The sequence below is a fragment of the Vidua macroura genome, chromosome 2 (genome assembly GCF_024509145.1).
Source record: "Vidua macroura isolate BioBank_ID:100142 chromosome 2, ASM2450914v1, whole genome shotgun sequence".
NCBI lineage: Eukaryota > Metazoa > Chordata > Aves > Passeriformes > Viduidae > Vidua > Vidua macroura.
This window is the reverse complement of record NC_071572.1, coordinates 5,216,856-5,238,491: the sequence shown is the minus strand read 5'-3', so window position 1 is coordinate 5,238,491 and position 21,636 is coordinate 5,216,856. Positions and strand designations below refer to the sequence as shown.

Genomic DNA, 21,636 nt, shown 5'->3' with positions numbered 1-21,636 from the left:
CCACAGGGTCCCCCCTGAGCCTCCTTTGCTCCAGGCTCAGCCCCTTCCCAGCTCCCTCAGGAATTCTCCAGCCCCTTCCCAGCTCCATTCCCTGCCCTGGACACGCTCCAGCCCCTCCAGGTCTCTCCTGCACTGAGGGGACCAAAACTGGACACAGGACTCGAGGTGTGGCCTCAGCAGTGCCCAGCACAGAGGGACAATCCCTGCTCAGTATGATCTGCATATTTCTTCAAGACTTCTAAAAATCTAACTTGAAAAATTCTTGGATCTTAGCAAAAAATTATCAAAATTAATTTTTATTACCACAGTCACATTTAGTGTGTATGCATCAGTTCATATTTAGGATTCAGGATCAAGTTAATGAAAAATGTGCAAGGAATAATTTTCAGGAGTAGGTCCAAGGGCCTCAGCTTCTGCTTTGTGCCAGTGGTGACACCAAAGTCCAACAGAGAAGGTAATACCCACAGATTTTCCCTGATTACTTCACAAGACCTAAATCACAGCTCAGTTGCATGAGGAAGACAAACCAAACTTCACCTGCACAGGTCACACTGCGTTCAGATTTTAGGAGGGTATCTAAATGGTGATTTTTCATTTTGAGCTTAAAGACATGACAGATGTAACCCCACATATCTCACACACATACATATCTCACACACTTGCATGAATTTATATGTGAATAAATAAATACCTAATATGTGTCCCAGCCATGTTGTTGGGTTGTTTTTGCAGAATCCTCATTTCACACTGTGTAGTTTATTTTCCCTTTTTTTTTAGCTTTGAGGATATTGCTCTGCCTTTTACGAAGAGTTATTTAGGAGCAGCCCTAAGTTGCAGACTAAAGGACTTTGTAAACTGAGTTCCACAAAAGCGAACCAACTCACCAGTTATTTGCAGCTATTTACTTCTGATTCCTGTAATGGCTTCTTGAAGAGGTGATTTATCTCCCAAGGGAATTTGAAACCATCCAACTGAAAATACTCCATATGGGACCTAATTTAGTTGATATAATCATATAATCACAGAATGGTTTGGGTTGGAATGGACCTTAAAGATAATCCAATTCCAACTTCCCTGCCATGGGCAGGGACACCTTCCACTATCCCAGGTTGCTCCAAGCCCTGTCCAACCTGGCCTTGGCCACTTCCAGGGATTCAGGGACAGCCACAGCTTCTCTGGGCACCCTGTGCCAGGGCCCCACCACCCCTACAGGGAAGAATCTTTTCTAGTATCTAATCTAACCCTACTCTCTCAGTCTGAAGCCATTCCCCTTTGTACTTTACAGGTGGGGGATTTTTTTGTTTGTCAGGTTGTTTATTCATCTCAGTTTAAGGAAAAAAATTGTTCCCTGGCAGCAGTGGAGTTAAAATTATTTCCAGTTATATCACCAGGAGTTATTGGCACTACTCTCAGACACTCTTCTAATGCCAGACAAGGAAATGATAAATACTCCTTTGTCTAGAACACAAACTACTCATCCATCCACAGATTAACCCTCTAACCACAAAACGTGATCCAAAATCTGCTCTCTTCCCTTCTGCAGGCACTCGTGGGTGTCACCATGCCAGATGCTGGGGAACAGACAGCAGGAATAGAAAATGCTCCAGCACTCAGAAGTAAATCCAAGAGTACCCACATCTGATTTAATCTCTGCTGAGCAGGACTCGCTGGATATGAAATGAGTTTGAGATTCTTAGTTGAGAAGAATCTTGTAATAAAGGAGCTGCTCATTTCCTGAAGATTTCTGATTTGGTAGAACATGGTAATTTTAGAAATGTATTACAAGCTGGCTAAACAAGTTAACACATGGGATTTGCAGAGAGGAAGTATTTTCAAGTAAGTCACTACCATATATGCTTGGAATCATTACTTGAAGTTTGATGTCCATGCCATTTTAATTAATAATTTTGAAACAACAACAAAAAAAACCCCACCCCAAAGTCACAAACATTGCGGACTATTTACCTGCTAATTCTTTCATTCATCCAAGCTGATCCTACATTACAAAAGTGTAATAAAAATCCCCACACTGGTAAGAACTAGTAAACATTTTTCTTCATTTGCATAAACAAGAAACCCCAAACAAATACAAAGGCCAAGGACTTTCCCTGGCCAAGAATGGGTTAAATAGTTTGAAACTATGCTCAAGATTTCCTGAAAACGTATTTGTCTTTCAGCCAAACAATACTGTTAAAGCAATGTAAATGCTTTGCTTCCAAAATGTGCTTTTTCTGTTCACAGAGAGCAGCAGTGTAAAAATAAATCATCCATGAAGCATATTCTCATTTTTAATTTCATCCCTTGATAGAGCAATTGCTTCAAAATCCCTTAACAACCAAGGAAAGAAAAGTTACAGGGTTCACATTTTAAAGATTGTCGATTGTACAGACCCAGTGCTGCTAATCCTTGGGCAGGTTATGGGCAGCTTCTGTCAAGACCTGAAACATTGGGTTTTATTAACACCAACTATGAGGCTTTATGGGTGTCTACAATGTTGGGAAGGCATTTCCCTGCCTTCTCACACCTTGCTTTTCTCTGGCAAAACCAACTGTGATCACTCAGCAGGTCCTAAAGAACTAAGTCACAGGAAAGGAACGGATGTTGTATTTCCAGGTGACAGGAATGAACAAATTACCTGATTTGGGCAATGACTGAAAAGCACATCGGTGCCAATTTCACTGCATTTTGCACTGGGCCATCAGGTTACTGTAGGACTTGAAAATTAAACAACCTAAAGGAGTTAGCCAAGGGCAGGGGAGGGGGTGAAGGAATCCACGCTGAGTTTGAGTTTGGCAAAATGAACCTGCTCTTGTCCTCAGCTCTGCCCCAGAGCGAGGAGCGAAGTGCATCCAGCTGATGGCTGGGTGGTTTGCACACCACAGTTAAACGTGCACGTTCATGGATATGCTGTTTGCAGGAGGTGGTGAGAGTTTGAATTTATTATTAGGAAACCAAAACATTTCACTTAATTGTTTGACATGCGAGATTTTCATGAGGGAACGAAGGTTAGTTACATTTCCAACAGGATTTCAAAGCTACATTTTATCTTTTCAACTCTAAGCCAAATGTAAGGCTGAAAGGTTGAAGAGACTTATCAAAGGAACAGAAGTCAGACAATAACAATACAGTACCTAAAGATGGGTAATTCACACATTTTTGACATTTGTGTCTTGCATAGACAAATACTTACTCATTTTTTTTCTCCCAAGACAACTCAACTTCAGAAAATGTTAAATCAACTTTAATTACAATTAAATGCATGTGTTCCAATTTTTCAAAACACCAGGGCGCTCTGGATTTTTGTTTGTTTAAGTGCAACTATCATCCCTTGGAAAGGCTTTGTTTTATCCCATGGGCTGCCAAGTTCCTAAAGTCAGGAAGCTGGACTTGTGATTCTTCCAGAAACAAATCCATGTATTCTTTCACAGAATACTTTGAGGTGGAAGGGACCCACAACGAGTCCAGCTCCCCAGGGAATGGCCCACAGGGGATCAGAGCTGTGCCCTGGGTGTCACTGGCACCTCTCTCTGACCAGCTGAGCCAACCTCAGGCCAGGAGCTGGGGCTTGAGCCACGTGTGCTCCTGTTGCACTCCAATATCCATAAACCTAAAGCTACTTTGGAAGCACAGGAACTGGGAACTGCAATTCCTCACTGTGGGAATTGCAATTCCTCACTGTGCATTTTGAACACCAAAAAAAAAAAAAATTCGTTGCACCCCAGGTTGCCATGAAATCCTGCCCTGCCAAGCCCTTCATGCATTCCCAGGTTTCCACTGGAAAAAGACCCAGGTGTGCAGGCAAGGTAGAGCTGGAGGGCTCTCCAAGAGATTCCTGACAGAGATCAGGAACGAGGAAAAGGTAAATGCAGCCTGACATGGATCTCTGGAGCTTCCCTGAGGTCAGCAGGACTCCACTGTGACACAAAATCCAGATGGAGAAAAACTTCTGCAGAGCCAGGGTTGATTCTGAGTATTTTCTGATGTGATTATTTCTTTGTAACAGTCATTCAGAAACTTATCCTGATCGTTTTGGAATTGATTTACTGAACTGCAATGCTTCCAAAGTTAAAAAAACATAACAGAAAATTGCCTTGCCTGTTCCAGGAATATTGAAAAAATTGGACTGAGAACCCTGTTTTTGGTTAGAGTGGAAAAAAAAAAAACGTTTCAATAATCGTATTTGCAGAAGAATCACATTGATTCAAAAACCAATTTAGTTCTATTGCATATGAATATGACTTTAATTGGGGGCAGGGGGAATTATACACAGACTTGAAGTCAGGTCCCCTGTAAAGACTTTTTAACTAATGTAAACATGTACCTTTTCTCAATGGTGATGCTTTGCTGAAACCAACAATCTTTCCTACACAGGAAAAAAAAAAAAAAAGACAAAAAAAAAAGACTCCATTTGTTTCTTCTTCTTTTAAATCATGAAAAGAACAAGCACTTCCCTGCAGTTCACACCCACTACAGAATTCTCACTGAATTGAAAGAAAATATTTGAGTTTCACATGTTAAGCACTACTTTTACACTGGTGAAGCCTTTTCAGTTTTAGGAATTCAAGTCCTTGTATTTTTTTAATGTTTCTAATCTGACAGTGAAACTATTCCATATTCCCCTTTCACGGTAAACTCTGTCAACTTCAGTCTCCAGGAATTGATAAAGTAGCTGAAGACAAGGTCATGTTTTGGAAGAACAGAACTTCTGCTGCATGTAAGGTGGGGGGAGTAATAATTAAAAAAAAAAAAAAAGCTAAATAGAAAATGGCTTCTTTCTGAAAAAGAAACTTTCAGAAGTTTGCAAACCCTGAGGCCTGGTTGTTTCCAATAAAAACCCCAAACAAACCAACAAATATAACCTGCTATTGAATTACTAAATGGAAACTGTGGGGGTAATGAAGCACTCTTGGAGTTAAAAACAATTAAAAACAAAAATACAGAATCTGAGTTCCAGTAATCTGAACTATCTTTTGTGGGGGCAGTAGGCTGAATGCTTCCAAAGGAGCAGGATTTGTACATGGTTTGTCTTTTAAAGTGTTTTGGGGTCAAACTGGATTTGACAGCAGCCTTTGAGATAGCCATGCTATGTCAAAGCCTTCCTAATTCATCTTTCATTATTCATTTACTGTGCTGTTTAACAAACATGGCACATCAGTGGCAAAGCAGAGAAGTCAGAAGAAAACAAATTCTTAGAAATCACCAGTCCAGTGGAGCAGATCATGACAGCACTTGAACTAAGGAAGATCCTCAGCCAGGACTCAGTGAGAGCCAGAGCAGAAACACCTCTTGTGTTGAGTAAAAACCATTAAAAAAAAAAAATAACTCCCAGTCACTGCAAACGCCTGTTATTCTCCATGTGTGTATGGCAATGCCACTGATATTTCTTCCTGAAGCTTTTCTTCCTACCAACTCAACCTTGCCTTGGAAGACAATCTGCCATGACCAGCTTCCAGCCACTTCAGCATGTCCAGGAGCACATTCCTTCATCCTCCTGAAATCAAGGGGACCTCAGCAAGTGCCTGAGTGTTCTGAGAAGCAGAAATTAAGTATTCAACTAAATATTTGCATCTGCCAAAGGGTTTTGTTCAAATACAGTGTCTGAAGATTCTAAAGGTGACCACCTTTCTCCCTGTCACGTTAGAAACACACTCAGATTTGGTCAAAATCAGAAGGAAATTCTGGCTTTGATCTAAGCCAACACTGTGACAAATGGACAGGGACAAAAGAGGGTGTTGATCACACCATGAGGCTCTTGAGTCTCTTATTTGCACTCAACAACGGGAAATACAAAGTTCCAAAAGCAAGTGTTCATGGAGAGACAATCACAGACTTCAAACTTGGGGAAAATGAAAGAAATGAACTGTTACCACAACAAAAATAAAACATCCCAAAACAAAACCAAACCAAAACCCAGCTGTTTTTATCACCAGCTCTTTGTTTTTTAAATGACACACAAGGATTTCCTACTCTAACAAAGCCTGCTGTATATTCTGGTAGTAAACTTCAGATCTGAAGAAATTTGATATAAATCCATGTTATATTTTTTTGTATTAGGGGAAAATATTTCAAATGCAATAAAATAGCAGAATTCATGACTGTATAGTAGGCAACTTTTCATTTTTTTTAGATTCAGTTGTACAAACTATAAAGTGTTAAATTTCTCTAATAATTGGAAAAGTTGTGGGTATTCGAACTTACTTACCTGAATACTCATTTAGCAAATATTTCCAGATACAAGTCTAGATACAGAATTATGCAATTTGAATATTAGTTTACACATAATATAAATCAATGTTTGACAATATCAAAATCCCATCAAACAGTGGGCCCTTCTTATGCTATTATCAAATATAGTATATCACTGTGGGATAGCTGAGAATCATAGAATGCTACTGTAGGCTTGTTTATTAAATTGGGTCAATTTTCAGACCTTCCAAATAGGAATACTAAACATTTATTTTTCCCCTCTGGAAATTTTTTTTTCCTCCTGCTTAATACAGTTGTCATCCCAATTTCTAGTGAATTTATAAAAATATTTTTTTTTTATCCAATAACCCCAGCAAGGTAAAAATAGGAGTTTTTATAGCAAATGATAAACAGGCTCACGGACTATGAGAGAAACTAAACTTATTTAAATTGCCATACATTCTCTACTGAATCACACATCAACAGTTTCTTTTTATGTGTGTTGCTGTCCACCTCAGACTAGCAGTTTTTAAGGTGCAGAAGCATCTTTCAAATATATGCATCTAACTCAATAATCAAGTTTCACACACTAGTGTCACATGCTTTAAATTTACATCACCTGCTCATCGAAAGCTGTGTTAAACAACAGCACTAATTGAAACTGCATAATTCATCAGAAACTGCAGCACTTCCAATTCAGAGAACAAAGGGGTGCTTACGTGGTTCTTTATATTACTAGATATAATTTTCTGAAATAAGGAAAGGAAAACAAACAAACAAACAAAAAAAAACCACATTTGAAAGAAGTTGCTGCACCTGCAAAAACACTCTTTAAGCTTACTATGAAATACAAAAAAGTGCACCCTTCTATATCTACATATAAAACATATTAGAAATAAAACTTGTGTAAAATGTTTGCTGTGCAAACTATAAAAAGTCAGTCAGTCAGTCCATTCTTTTTCCTAAGTGTTTTTCTCCAGGCTCTCTGGCTTCCTACTGCAGAGAGTCGCTGTTATCCAAGACCAGCCCACTGATATTTGCTGTCGAGAGGTCTCCCCCATCGTCCTCGCCGCTGTCCACAGACTCGTCCTCGCTCTGCCCTGCCATCATCACCTGCTGCACGGCCAGGGTGGCACCATCTGAGGACAAGGACTGCAGACTGTCTACATTCATGTTCACTGGAGCTGTGATGGTCACAACAGCACCTGCAGGAGCACAACCACAGCACTTCAGCACCTTTCTTGCCTTCTGCTTATACGTAACGGAGCTTTTTTCTAATCAACAGTTACCCCAGAACAGTTGTTTCCAATCAACAGTTACCCACCACAGAAACTTAAGGAACTACATTAGAATAGAAGATACATAGGCTGTCAAATACTTACATGCCAGGAAATGCCAGAATTAGGTTGGTCAGGAATCTTAAACTTTGTGTTGTGAATCTTAAAATCTGTCTTATGGACACCCACTATAGCAGTTCTCCAATCAAGTCATCACAAGGCCATTTCTGCAAAGTATTCCAGCTTAATTCATTGCAGAAAAAGGGGAGTGTTCAGATTCAAGTTAACTTCAATGGATAAAGTTGTCAGATCCAACAGAGGCTGAAGGAAAATTTGTTACAAACTGGAAAGAATAAAGCACCAAGCAGCAGGACAGAAAGGATGATCCTGGCATTAAAGCAGTTATTTAGCTTTCTTAAATTAAATCTTTTTGTGTGATCTGACACTGAAGAAGTTACTTCAGTCAAAGTCTGTGGAGGCTCTATGACATTTTCCTGCCTCTCACTGTTCAGCTGGAAGCACGTGAGGCAGATGTGGAATTGCAGCTGCTCAGCCATGAAGCTGAAGCTGAGTGCTGCTCATCCAACAGGACCCTCCTGACGTGCACACAGAGAGAACTCAGCTGTACATCTCAGTTTTACATCTTTTATTCTGTCATTTCATAACTTTGGAAATAAAAGCAAGTTTCTCAACATGAATTGCAATACAATACTCTTGCTTAAACCACAGAAAACTGTTAAAGAGAGGAAAAAAGCGACACATTTCTGTTATTCTTTCCCAGATTAAAACCACGTTTATAATGAAATATCCAGAAGTTTCCCTCCCACCACAGTCATCAAACCCTCCCTTTCCCTGTCAGAGAGGAATTAACTTTATTATCCATGTTCAGAGGCAGCTCTCCTCACCATCTGACATCGTGAGCTCGTTCGATTGCTGCTGAGCAACTCCTGAGGCAAGGGAGTCAGGCCAGAACCTCTGGACCGGTCGGTTCTGGGCTGTTTTCTTCTTTGTTTTTGGAGTTTCAGAACAACTGGAATCCAGCATTGGCTGAAGAATTCGCCTTCTAGCATTGATAAACCTAAATACAATCGAGGGCAGGGTGAACTTAGGACCAGTTGGCTGTAAATTCTGCCTCTCTCTCACATTCACAAAGTATGCAGCAGGAAAAAAAAAATTAGGAATATGAAAACTTCTATCAGCTGGGCTTCACATTCTTTTTAAAGTGTAGAACCACTCCTAGAACACCAGCATCCTTCAATTTTGGCAAACTAGCTAAGAAAGCACTTCTATCATTTTGCAGCTAACAGCATTTTTCCCCCACCTCAGAAGGAAAAATTCTCCAGACAGCACAACAGATGTACACTTCAGGATCTTATTAAAAACTAAGCACCAGAAAACCTGCTGACAGCCCAGCTCAGGAAGCTGATACTCCTCTCATTAGGGTTCACCTAAAGTCTAGCCCCTGCCTAACCTGCTTTGTTTGGTCTGGTTTCATTTACTCCCTTAAGCTTCTGCATTACTTATTTTACAGGCTCCCTGGCTTTCCAAGGGCTGGCTCCTCACCCAGGAGATGACAGCAAACACATTTGTCAGATGTGTCCTGATTCCTTTTAGTTCTCTGAATTTCACTTGCTTACTTTAGCATGCTAATTGCTGCCCTTCCCTTTTCTGCCAGTGAACAAGAAAATACTTAAACTGAATCAACTTCAACATAGTGAGCTATGGCAGGGAGTTGTGACTGAAGACATCATTTCTAAATATCACAAAACACATCCAGGTCCCAAGTTTACCTGCAATGGGAGGAAATAAGGTGCAGCTGGCAGGTTCCTAAGCTGTAATGCAATGCTCTGCAAAGACAGCAGTCAGATCTCAGCACAGAGCTCCATGGCCACGTGTCACACAGGCACAGTCACCCTGTTCCACTTTTGGAACCAGTGTTCTGTCACTATCCTGACTACTTCCCCCCCAGACCCCTCCACAGCCTCACAGCCAGTGTCATCTTTGAAATCTGAGGCAGATCCCAGTGGGACTTTGCTGCAGCAATTTTAGGAGCTGATGCCACAAGGCGAATAGGACACGTGGCAGCACCTTCCCTCCTCTCTTCTGCAGGGCAGGTGTCTTATCTTACACCTCCAGGGAAGATAAGACATGACAAAACCTGCTGAACCCTGAACTGCCTCTCCATTCCAACATCACTGCTCAGGAGAGCATCCTTTGATACAAGAACAGAATCTGTTAACAGTAACTTCTTAAACATCTGCAGCCACCAGGCCACTAAATGCCTTTAGATTTCAACTTCTTTACTTGCAGAAGAGAGATGAGATTACTTCCATCTCTCTCAGCACTGGAACACAACACAATTCTTAATGCTGCAATGTTTTCTGGACTCCTTATATAATTTAAATGACAGGAGTATTATTATACTTTATAAAAACAACGTGCTTGTGTGCCAGTGCATAGCTCTTGTATTTCTGTACATGTTTTGTAACATATGTAGAATATTTAAGTTCAACTCCAGATGTCCAAGTTATCACTATTTCTGAGCTGTAAGCACATGGAGGCAAGGACAGATATTAAGTTAAGGGCTTTGCTCTTACCAATTGTTAACCTGGAGTAGTGTCAGATTTGTTTGTGCTGCAATCTGCTTCTTCTCATCCTCTGTTGGATATGGATGCTACAGAGGCCAGAAAAGCAAACGAAAAAGGCATAAGCTTGTTTTTCATCTCCTCATCAAAAATAAGAACTCCTTTATTACATCTGATTAAAAAGGGTGGATTAAGGCCACCTGACTCATGAAAACACAGACCTTAGAAACCTCACAAACTTTTATAGATGAAAATAATTCAACAAAGAGTGCTTTACTACACAAAAACTGATTTTATCCTTGAGAGTGTCTGTTGCACCATGAAGCTGCTGCTGTGTAATTCAGAAGAAAAAGCTTCTCATGGCTGACAGTCTTTATTAAAGAGCATGATCCCTGGGCAGCACAGCATGTGAGCAGCTCTGATTAGTTCTGCTGGCCAGGGCAGTGTCATATGAGAGAACTGAGGAGCACTCAGTTAAATAAAGGAGCACTGGAGTTAAATAAAGCTGCTCTAAGCAGATGAGGACAGGGCACGTAACACAAGAAGTGCACATGCAGCTTCCCTGGATCAGTTCTCTGCTGCAAACCAGTTGTACAAGGCAAAATATCAATCAACTCAACATTGTAATAATAGCTTGAGAGCCATTTATCCTTTCAAACTATTCATGCAAAGGGAAGAAAACTGGAAGCACAAGCAGATAGTGACACGCTTGGTACACATCATAAGGATTGGAAAGGAGATAAAGACAGAAAATGTGAGATTTTCCTTGGTCAAAAATACCCCTAAAACACTGCAAAATACAGGTGGAATTACTTTTCCATGTGCCATGAACCAGGGTGAAGAGAGCATTAAGTTCTCAACACAGTGAAATGAAGAAAGGCTCCTTGTAACAGCACTTATTGAGACTGTGCAGTACGAATATAACATATTTATTAAAATATTAATAAAAGTCAACCAGCATTAGAGTGTGGAACTACTCCAAATGACTCAAGGGAAAGCTGAACTGAGATTCCATAACTCACAACAGAATAAATTCACCTTGTTTATGAAGAAAAATTGTAAGAGACCACACAAAAGAGCTACATTAAAAAGTGACCATGCTCAGTCCTTACCCCTATGTGCTGAAAAAGCCAAGATCTCATCACATTTGTAGCGTGCTTGGGAAGAACTCCTCTCTTATTTTTTGATGAGCCATCATCTTGATGCAAGATGCCTAGATCTTGGTTTAATTGCAACTGGAGCTGCACATTTAATTTCAGGAGAAATAAAGCAGTTAACATAGTCATGGCAGTTCTGTATCAATAAATGAACAACTCATTTATAGAAGGAATGAAAGGAAATTAGGCTTGAATGTCTTGAATATACTCACTGTGTGCAAACATAAACAACTATGGAAGCTGTAAAATATTACTGATTTAAGATTTAAATGAAGGATAAAGTAAAATTTATTATTATGCTGCAATTGCAAACAAAGATGCTAAAGGTCCTGCTAAATAAATGCATTAAATTATCAAAGAGCATTAAGATCCATATAGCAGAACCTATAATTCACTTTACAACATTCATACTACTTCCTAAATATTCCTATTTCTTTCTCTTTGTTTTTCACTTCCTATGGATTCATCAAATCATTTGCACATTGGTTATCTGAACGTTTGGGAATACATTCTTAAATGCTTATGCAGAAATAGAAAGAAACAGCACAATTTATGTGCTGTCCTATAAGATTCTATTTCAGACAATTGTAACCAAAATAATTCTAAATCAGGTTTTCCAGACAAATTGGAGCAATTTCTTAAGCCAATCAATATGTAGGAAATTAGTTTTAAGCAAGGTTTAGGCTATCAAATTACTACAAATATATCTTTGGAGCACATTTTAATTTCCAAAGTAATGTCTTACATTCTAAATAACCTGCTTGCATATGGAGGCTTTATAATGAACTTTTAATAGCTTTTCTACAGTGTTTTTCCCTACCTCCACAGCATTCTGAAACACTGGAAAAGAAGACACTGAAGAAAGGTTTTCAATTAGTGACCTTTGCATAGGTGGGTTTGGAGACTCCAACTAATATCAAAAGTAGTCACAGATGTGTACAGAAGGTCAAGTTCTTTTTTATTTATAGGCTAGAGGCATTTTCCTCTCAGTATTCTTTTTTTTTCATAAAAGGTAAAAAAAACCCCTATTTTTCAAAATCCCTTCAGTCCAGGAGAGAAACTTAACACATTTCTTTCTGAGAGGTGTGTGAGGACAGAGCTGTCTGTGTTCTAGGAGGGAACATGGCTGAGTACAGATATGCTCCTGCCAATTCAAAGAACACTGTGCATACTTTTTTTGTTTGGAAGGCCAGAATAAGGGGGAAAAGAAACCAGTGAGTCAGTGATTACCAACAGATTTTCTGCTGTGGAGATGGGAGCTCCTCATTCACATTTCTAATTAAATCCAGATTCCAGGAAGATTTGGTTTACCACTTCCAGAGAAAGCTAGCAAGGTTAGGCCAGAAGATGGTCTAATTTTCATGTTTCTTTTCCTTTACTTGTTTCTTTGAACTCTTCAGATCCAACTCTTAAGAGCCTCCTACAAAAGAGTGCTGGCCCTTATATTTTAGGGTATAAGGAGACAAAATTGAGGATCTCCCAGAGTCTCAACTAAATATTTTGAAGGCTTTATAGAAAAATGCTTCTCAGAATAGATAAACTCTGAAATATATAGTTTCACAGTACTATTGGTTGCCATTGTAATAAAAAGTAAAATTTCTCACAATAGCAGTATGGTACCTTAATGTAATACATCAAATCTATCCAGCCATAAACAAAATTCAATTATTAGAAAAGTTATAATAATTGAAAAAGGATTAATTTAATTCAGAGGGGTTTTTGGTTTTGTATAGATGTGGGGTTTTTTTAATTATTATTTTTTGTTTTTTTTTTTTTTTTGTTTTGTTTTTTTTGTTGTTGTTGTTATTGTTGTTTGTTTTGTTGTTGTTGATTGGGTTTACAGGGTTTTGTTTTGTTTTTTTTTTTTTTAGTTTGTGGTTTGTTTTTTTTTTAATTTCACGTACCTATAACTCTTCTGGCATCAGTAAAGGAAGACAATTAAAAGACAGGAACTCTGATGAGCTCTTGTGCCAAGGGGGACCTTATGACATATCATACAAGACTGCTGTACCTCCCACAGCAGTGGCTGCACCAATTTACAATTAATTACTCTGTGTGTACACAGGGCTCGTTCTGCCAGTGTGTCAAATTTAAATCAAAACTCCTAAACCCACTGAGATGTATTTCCAACCAGAACATCATTCTGTGGAGCTTATGGAACAAACCTGAGAGTTCTGGATCCGAATAGTCCCAGGTGACAGTGCCTGTGTCACCACTTGTCCTTGTGGAGTGACCACAGTGACTGGCTGATACACTGTCCCCCCTTGAAGCAAGAGAGAAACACAGATTATGGGGAAGAAAAAACCCTTCAAGTATTGCTCTCTTTAAGCATACCAGCACTGCACACCACACAAGACTTTTGATAATATATAAATTACTCTTTTCTAGTCAGCATGCAAGATGTGCTCTTTGCTACACTAAAATCTTCATCCAGTCACAAAAAACTGTACAAAATTTGACTCTATTTCCCTGTATTTTAGGCATTCTAAATCTATTTTCAAAGGAAAATGCCATGATTATCAGGCTATAAAACAGTTCCTCATGTTGTTTTAACTGAGCTAAGTCTTCAACCAATGAAGGTCACAACACCAAAATCACACCTCAGTGTGGCCAGTTCTTAGGGCAGCTGGGTTTGATTTAAAACCTTGCTGAGAGGCAAGACTAAACACTTCATCTCAAATGTGATTTCCATATAACAAGGACATCAAGAATTTTACAGACTTGTAGGTGTGGTTCCAAACTCCAAGGAGCATGAGGCAGCCAACAAGTGCAATAGTTTAGATAATGCATGCTTTTGTCAAATAGAATTCTTCTTTTGAAAGGGAAAAAAAAGAAAGTAAAACACCACAGTCTATGAAAATTTAACAAATGTAGTGTTGCACATTAAGATTTCTTAATATTATATATGTAACTGCCACTCCCATAGACATACTTGGAAAACACATAAATTAAACAAACATTCATAAACCAGTAAAGCACTTGACTGTACCACAACAACTTTTCAGGTATTAAAGCACACTTTTTCAAGTATTTGTGTAGTTTTTGTAACAACCATAAAGGAAACCAAGATGAAGAGCAAGGTGCCAGTTGTTTTTAGTGTGTCATACCTGCTACTGTTGCCATAGTTACATTTCCCTGCTGCAATGCTGATGCTGGCACCACGATCCCTTGGGGACTGAGTGTGCCTGCAATGGCACTTGGAATTTGCTAGAAAAATAAAACAATTAGTTGCTTACATTTTTTTAACCCCTTTTTTTTTCACATAAGGAGATCAAGCATGCTTGTGTATTTTTGTAATTTGTTTTAGGTATTTTTGGCTCTAAAATACATTTGGAGTTTAATCACAGGATTACCTTCAAAGAGAAAGATACTTCATTAGGGGTTCATCATTACCTACATTAACTTCCTCATTATCACCAACCATTACCTTTGAAAACCCTCATGAAAGCAACTGCTAGAAAAGATGTGAAACGATTTTGAGACATTTTAGTTCTAGGTATATAAAGAATAAGAAACAGTTTTCAAAGGCAAGAGGGAAAAAGGACAAATGAAATGACCCTTGATGCTCTTATTACAAGCATCAAAGCTTTAGAATTTTAGTTATTACTTCAATTCCTTCAATTTGAACATAATGTATTAAATATTCAATATATTTTTTTCTGCTCAAGACAGCTCTTGAACATGCAAACTCTTACACATTTCCTTAGTATGTATCAATAATCTCTTTTGATAGCAAATGCAAATTGGGTCCCTCATGTATTTACAGAAAACTGTAAGACATATACAGAAAAAATATTTTAAAAGCTGGTTTTGCCTGATTATAGAATCTCCTTTCCACACTTCCAAACATCAAAACCTATATAAGGAGTCCAGAAAGTGAAGTTTAAAAGTAATTGGGGCTTTTTTTAATACAGAGCATTAGACACATGAGTAATTCAGAGAAGGGCAATGCCCTAAGACACAGGATCAAGTGGGTTCTGGGGTGGCAGGGCTCACTCTGCAGCCTCTGACAGCAAAACCATCAACCATAACCTATTAATTGTGATCCATTTAATACAGAAAATGCAATATTGCAACTTTAATCCATCAGATATTGTCTGTTTATTCCAGAATACAGATTGTGTGTAAAATGTATCAGTCATCTCGATGTTTTAATGAAGGAGGCAGACTAAAGAGGCCTTAACAAGCAAAATTTTTCTTGTTTATTCTGTTTCCTAACCTCCTTCCAACCAAATAGCAAATCCAGGCTATTCTGAATATCTCTACTTGCTGAACTGAGAAAATCATAAAAGGAAGACAGTCAATAAAAAATTGACTCTGTGCTCTGGCACATTTCAATAGATTTGTCCATCAGGCAGTGGCACCAAAAAGGAAAAAAAAAACCAAAAAAAAAACCCAAAAAAACAAACAAAGAAAAAAATAAAACAAAACATTTTCTACTCTAAATAACTGATTTGAGAGAATACAGGAAACTGCAGAAACTCTGTTTGCAAACGGATAGTATAGCTGTAACTTCCTAAGGAAATCTAAGCAAAATTCCACTGAACAGTATTCAAACACACCTGAGATTGCACAGGTGAATAAGGACTTCCAGGCTCTCCACTTAATAGAGTTTCACTGTTCATTTTTGTCTTCAGGCAGGCAATGTAACGACTACAGAAATCCTTGCAGAGTTCATTAACCTTTTCTAGCTCCAGCAGATGGATACGCAGAACTTGGATTGCTTTTACCATCTGAGGGAGAGAATTGGAAAAAAAAATCAGAAACAAAGTAACTGTTCTTTAAAAAAAAATATTTAATGTGAGATTTAAGCAAACACTGCTTCCCAGTAACAAAGAATTAGATTAAACCCAATTAAAGCAGAGGTACTAATTGCTAAATCCTGGAATGTGAAAGGAACACAAGGAAACTGCCACACAGGGGAAACAGAACAGGACAACAAAGTGATCTTTGTCACGTGTGAAACTTCAGGAAGACAGAGCAGCTCAGGTGTCACAGGGCACAGGATGAGCCTGGATGTCCATGTGGTCTTTAACCCCCCCTGTACAACTCTGGGTCACAGACCACACAAGACTGGAAGTGATGGAAAGCAATCCCATCCACAGAAATGATCTGGAAAGCAGGGCTGGGACAGGCTTGGCCAGCAACACTTCTCTGGAGCTCTATAAATCTGAAACACCACGTTCAGCTCCACTACACCCTGACACAAGGAAACCAGAAGGGTTTGAGATACAGTGAGAAAGAAGACACTCCTGTGATTAAGCATCAGTTTGTTCCACAGATTGCTAGAGAGGATGAAAGCTTTTATTTTTCAATAAAATTAGAATAAAGAGGTCCCAAATTTAGTCACACTGTTCCACAAAGCTTAAAGTAATTAAACAGTTCTTCAGTGCTACAGCTTTTAAGTTCCTCTGTGGTTGTATGTCAAAGATGAATTGATATACAATTGATTGTATGTCAAAGATGAATTGACATACAGCTCTCAGGTAAAATCTTCTAAGAGCTATCAGGTGAGGAGACTGAATCTGAAATGCAAAATGTTAAATACAAAGCACTAAACCAAAATTTCTAAAAAATCCACATATAAGCTAAAATCCAAGTACAAGAGATGTGTATGTGAGGAGAATACTTGTCATGCTCACTGTGAGAAAAACACTGTAAGCCTGGATAACCAATGGTATTACATACTGCATAAAAATAGCTTAGGTGATTGTAAGGGTCATGGCAGAAGATCAGAAGCTAAAACCAAATCCAGATGGTCTAACAGCAGCAGGAAATCCAGGACATTCAAATATGTACACAACACACCAGCAAAGTAATTATTTTTTATACAACATGCCACCCCTCAACATTTCTGTGCTGTGCTGGATCTCTGAGACAAATATCCTTCAGTTTCATGAAACTGAACAGCTGCAATTTTGAAGCATAGTGCAGAGCTTGACTTTACAATTATTTGGAAAAATCTGTTCTGTATGAGGGGTTATTTACCTGGTCAGAGCACTGAATCCAGTGAACAGAAATTAGACCCTCCAAACTAATCTATCTATTACTTCCAACTCAAGAAGTCAACTCGGAGCTGAAGATGCCTTTGCTCAAGTCACCCAAAGGAGATCAAGGCAGGAAAACTTTTGAGTGCCCTCTCCTCTCCATCATGACATTTTAGCTTTCATTGAGACAGATATTTTCCCTGTTTTTTCAGCAAAAGGTTCTAGGACACTCACTTGGTGTAGACAACTGTGTGTTAAAATAAACAAGATGAAAAAAAATTAAGAAATGAAATTATTAAAAAAATTATTTCTTCTCAGGGATAAAAAGAAAAAAAATTACATTTTGCAAAAAACAGCTGCAGAAACACCTGAGCTGTAGATTTGAGGGAGTTGACCCAAATTAACATCTGGTAACTCTTTTGACCTATGACACTGAAGGCCTTTGAAACACCAAGTGCAGTGACCCAGCACTGAGACACAAACCAGTGATTTTCTCACCCAGCCCAGGTTGCTGTTTAAACTGTGCTTAAGCACCTTTAAACACAATAAAGTTAAAGCATGCAAATATAACTAAATTTTAACATAAAACAAAGGTCATCTGTTTTTCAAGAAATTCTCTCTCTGTTTCAGAGACAAAAAAGCTTAAAATAGAAAATTCTTGATGTGTGACTAATCAACAAATTGCACATCATATTAGTGAGTGTTTCAAACATTCAGCTAAAACTGAGGTAACAAAATATGCTTTTGGACACATAATATTTGACCATAATAGAGATTAGTTTATTTTTGCTCAGTCAAGAGAGTTGGGTCTTTTTAAACATTATCCAAATTTGTACTGTTTATTTATCAGCATGTGCTTGGAGGAAAAATGAAAGTCCTTTCTTCAGCTTATACTTAGTTTAAAATTGATGGTTGATGCTTGAGGTGAAAATTGAATTAAAGTCAAAGTTAACCACAAACCCAGACTCAGTAACACTACCCAGGTTTCTGCAGGGCCCCTCTCCATCACACTACTCCTACAAGAAGCTGTGCTGCTGTGGTTAGGAGGAAAACAAAACTTTGTAAATATGCCATGCCTGTCACCAGGACTTATTAATTCATTTACAGCTACATTAATTGTGGCCATATGGGTGCTGTTCTCTTGCAGCACAGGTGGACCAAACTTAATGTCAGCAGAAGTTCACTTTTCCCTTAAAGCTACAAAAATCAAGAACTCCTGATAAAATAACCCAAGTTGGACAAAGGCAATACAAAGAAGTGTTTTCAGACAGGTCACAGCAGCAGTAATATTTAATTCAGTTCTACTGCACAGAATATGCCACAGAAAAATGACATTTTGTAACTGATTCAGTCTTTTCAGCTGTAGCAATAAAACTGGAGTATCACTTCAGAGAAATGCATGAAGATAAAGTAACCATGAGATTTGTGTATATTCACACAATCCTAGAATGGTTTGGGTTGGAAGGGACCCTAAAGATCATCCTGTTCCAACCCCTGCCATGAGCAGGGACACATTCCACTATTGTTGAAATTGCTGTAAAGAAAGATAATGGTAAACTATTAGAGAAAGAAAAGTTATTGAAAAACTTCAGTTCTTGCTATCAGGAGCCTATTCATATATAAATATGTCTCCAAATTTAAAAAACTTAGGCTATCTTTAGCCTAAATATGTTCTAGGTTGTGCCTCAAGCCCGTGGTGCAAAGGCACAGACACAGCACAAACTGCCTCAGTCGTGATCCCCAGCTCAGCTGTGCTGATGTAAAACACAGAGCCACAGTTTTTTATGGATTTCAGAGCACATCAACAGCACATGTGGGCAACATACATGAAAGAATCTCCATATACTGACATATAATCTCACTCAAATGAGTCTTCATTTGCAAAAAAACCCAAATAAAATATATACATTCACAGCTTACCTACCTCCCTGACCCAAATCCTCCTGCAGCAATTTAGATTTTCAGTGGAAGAACACAAACTCCGGGAGAAAAGCTATTTTGTTTTCATTTGTTTTGTTTTGATAACCTCACTCATCTATTTTGAGTCCTCAGCTATGAGACATAGCTAGAAAGGGTGTAACTAGAGGTTTATGGAACAGTTCTGCACATTAAAACAGCAAAAATACTTTTCAGAAAGGCTTGGTCAGTCAATATTCAAATGACACCAGCTGGCTTCACCATGACAACTCAGATTCCAGACACAACTAAGAATTCAAGAGAATTGAGAAGAGGGTACTGAACCAAAAATCCTTACCCCAAATGAAACAAAAAACTCGGGGGGTCTTCAAAAAAGGCAGTGTCCTGTTCAAATACAAAAGGGAGAGTATATTTAACACCCCTTGTTTTGTATTGTGTCTAGACTTGACAAAGCCATAAGTAACCTGCTCTGACTTCACAGCTGACCCTACTCTGTGCAGGAAGTTGGACTACAAACCTCCTGAGCTTGTAGTCCAGCCCAAACCATCCTATGGTCCTCTGAATGTGGAGAAATTAAAAAATCCACCCATGTGTGGGAAGAGTTTACTCTGAACAGAAGCAACATGAGAGGCAGGAACCACCCTGAGGCAACGTGGTATTTCTGCAGTGTCTGGGTTAGCAGTGAGCAACAAAAAAGTGTTAAGCGATGAATGTCTTCAAACATAAAATAATCTGTGAAAGGTCTAAAAAAACTCTCTGCAAGCACCCATGCTGATCAACTTCTTAGACATGGAGGAGTCTGTGGATGCCCTATGCACAAAAGGAGACTAAGGGAGAACAAAGAGCAGTTGGTGCCTTGGTTCATTCCAGGATCTGTTTTATCTGTAAAAATGGGGCAGGGATAGCAAAGGGTAAGGGGAAAAGTGAGTGGAGCTCCAACAGATGACACTCCAAATTATGTGGATAAGCTGAGCACACTTCCAAAAAGCAGCAACACAGACCATCAATATCTGGTTATTGACAGCAAACACACAAAACACACATCTTCTGACACTGATGCTTGGTAAGAGGACTAAGGGGATGCAAGTAACATTCCAAGAAGATATAGAGGAAGTCAAAGCTCTAGAAAAGCACATTTTCAGACTAGTAAGAACACCAGCACAACCTTCAGCTTCCACTTCCTTCCCACAGGATTTGAAAACAGGACAGGTTCATCCCAGAGCACATGGCCCAGGATTGCACCCAGACCTGGGGAAGACCCTGCAGAAGTTAAAAAGGCCTGGTAACAATTCTCCTGGATTGACTATGATCCTTTGCCCTGCTGATTCAAGATCACCAACTGATGTTGATGGTGAGCTTAACTGGGAAGAACAGAATCCCTAGACCAGAATCCTTCCATCTAGATAGTAACAAGGTTTGAAAGCTGGTTTACAGGCAATTTAGCAATTTATGGGTATCCTAAAAATTAAGTTTCAAGTGGATGCTACCCACATTTCCCAATGCCGAAATCCTTTTTAATACTAAAGCAGGAAGCCACCAATTAATTCAGAATGGGAATTATAATACCAAAGTAACAAGATAATCTAGACCATAGCTTAGTAAGAGCTACTCAAATTGGAACAAGCATCCACTGCTCTTAATGAACTTCCTTTCTGGTCAGACTGATCTAATGCCTGTGCCACCCAGATTAACATTCTGTGGTCCTCTGGATGAACTCCAAACTCCTCTTGTGGAGTATTCAAGGCGCTTCAAGTGAGTGCACAATGTGGAATGATGCCAGGACTGTAAGTGACCCTACAATCACTATCTGTGACCCTTCGTAATTTCTGTTATCTACTTAATTAGCCCACAGGCAGCATAGAGCATGGAATTATATTCTGCTGCTTTGGAGCCGTCAGTTGAAGCTCTGTCACAGAAACTGCAGTCTGGCTGAGTTCGACATGCCACATCTCAAAGAGGGAAAAGGAAGAAAATGAAACAGCTGACCAATTTCCTTACTGTAACAGGCCTGTGACTCTCAGATAGGATTTGAATTTGGCTCTTTAGTGTTGTGATGCTCAGTTCATCTCCATTTAGCTCTGGCCCCGACTTGATCCTACTGAGCAAACATTTACAACTTACTTGACTCTGCTCCACCCTTCCAGCCCAGTCTAATTATCAGTCTTAACAGCTTCTCCTTTCACATGAATGGTTGAATTAACATTGGAGTTAAAAAGGGAAGGACAGCATGAATAGAAGATGGAACAAAGGTGCACCATAGTGTTTCTTGCTACTAAACAGAGACTTTTTAATCTCTATAAAAATATATTTAAGTGACAGGAGGCAGAAAAAAATGCCTATCTACAGCCTTCCCTGTGGCAAGCACCAATATTTCAAGCTGAAAAGAGACTGAAAGCCATGCAGTTCACAACTTAAGAGAAGCTTGTGCTCACTGCCCTGCACCAAATGAAGAGCCTGTCAGAACGTCAGCTGTTCAGAGCTCCCAGCCTCCAGGACAGGCAGAGGACAAGCTGCACTCAGGTTTCAT

At 39.0% G+C, this 21,636-nt stretch overlaps 1 protein-coding gene across 7 annotated transcripts in view; it reads right to left on the bottom strand.

The window, feature by feature from the left end:
- Window positions 1-2,266: 2,266 nt before the first annotated feature.
- PKNOX1 (PBX/knotted 1 homeobox 1) overlaps window positions 2,267-21,636 on the bottom strand; it is a 40,215-nt gene continuing 20,845 nt past the window's right edge. For 4 of the 7 annotated variants that reach the window (XM_053970381.1, XM_053970378.1, XM_053970380.1 and 1 more), the window contains 7 exons: window positions 15,768-15,938; window positions 14,313-14,412; window positions 13,371-13,468; window positions 11,161-11,289; window positions 10,061-10,137; window positions 8,369-8,541; window positions 5,843-7,391 (listed from right to left, as the gene is read on the bottom strand). In XM_053970381.1, the coding sequence (XP_053826356.1) occupies window positions 7,180-7,391; window positions 8,369-8,541; window positions 10,061-10,137; window positions 11,161-11,289; window positions 13,371-13,468; window positions 14,313-14,412; window positions 15,768-15,938 (960 nt within the window). In that variant the 3' untranslated portion in view covers window positions 5,843-7,179. Of the gene's footprint in view, window positions 4,359-4,408; window positions 5,529-5,842; window positions 7,392-8,368; window positions 8,542-10,060; window positions 10,138-11,160; window positions 11,290-13,370; window positions 13,469-14,312; window positions 14,413-15,767; window positions 15,939-19,446; window positions 19,495-21,636 lie in introns of those variants that run through there. The other 3 variants (XR_008435714.1, XM_053970382.1, XM_053970385.1) reach the window with 3 other exon arrangements.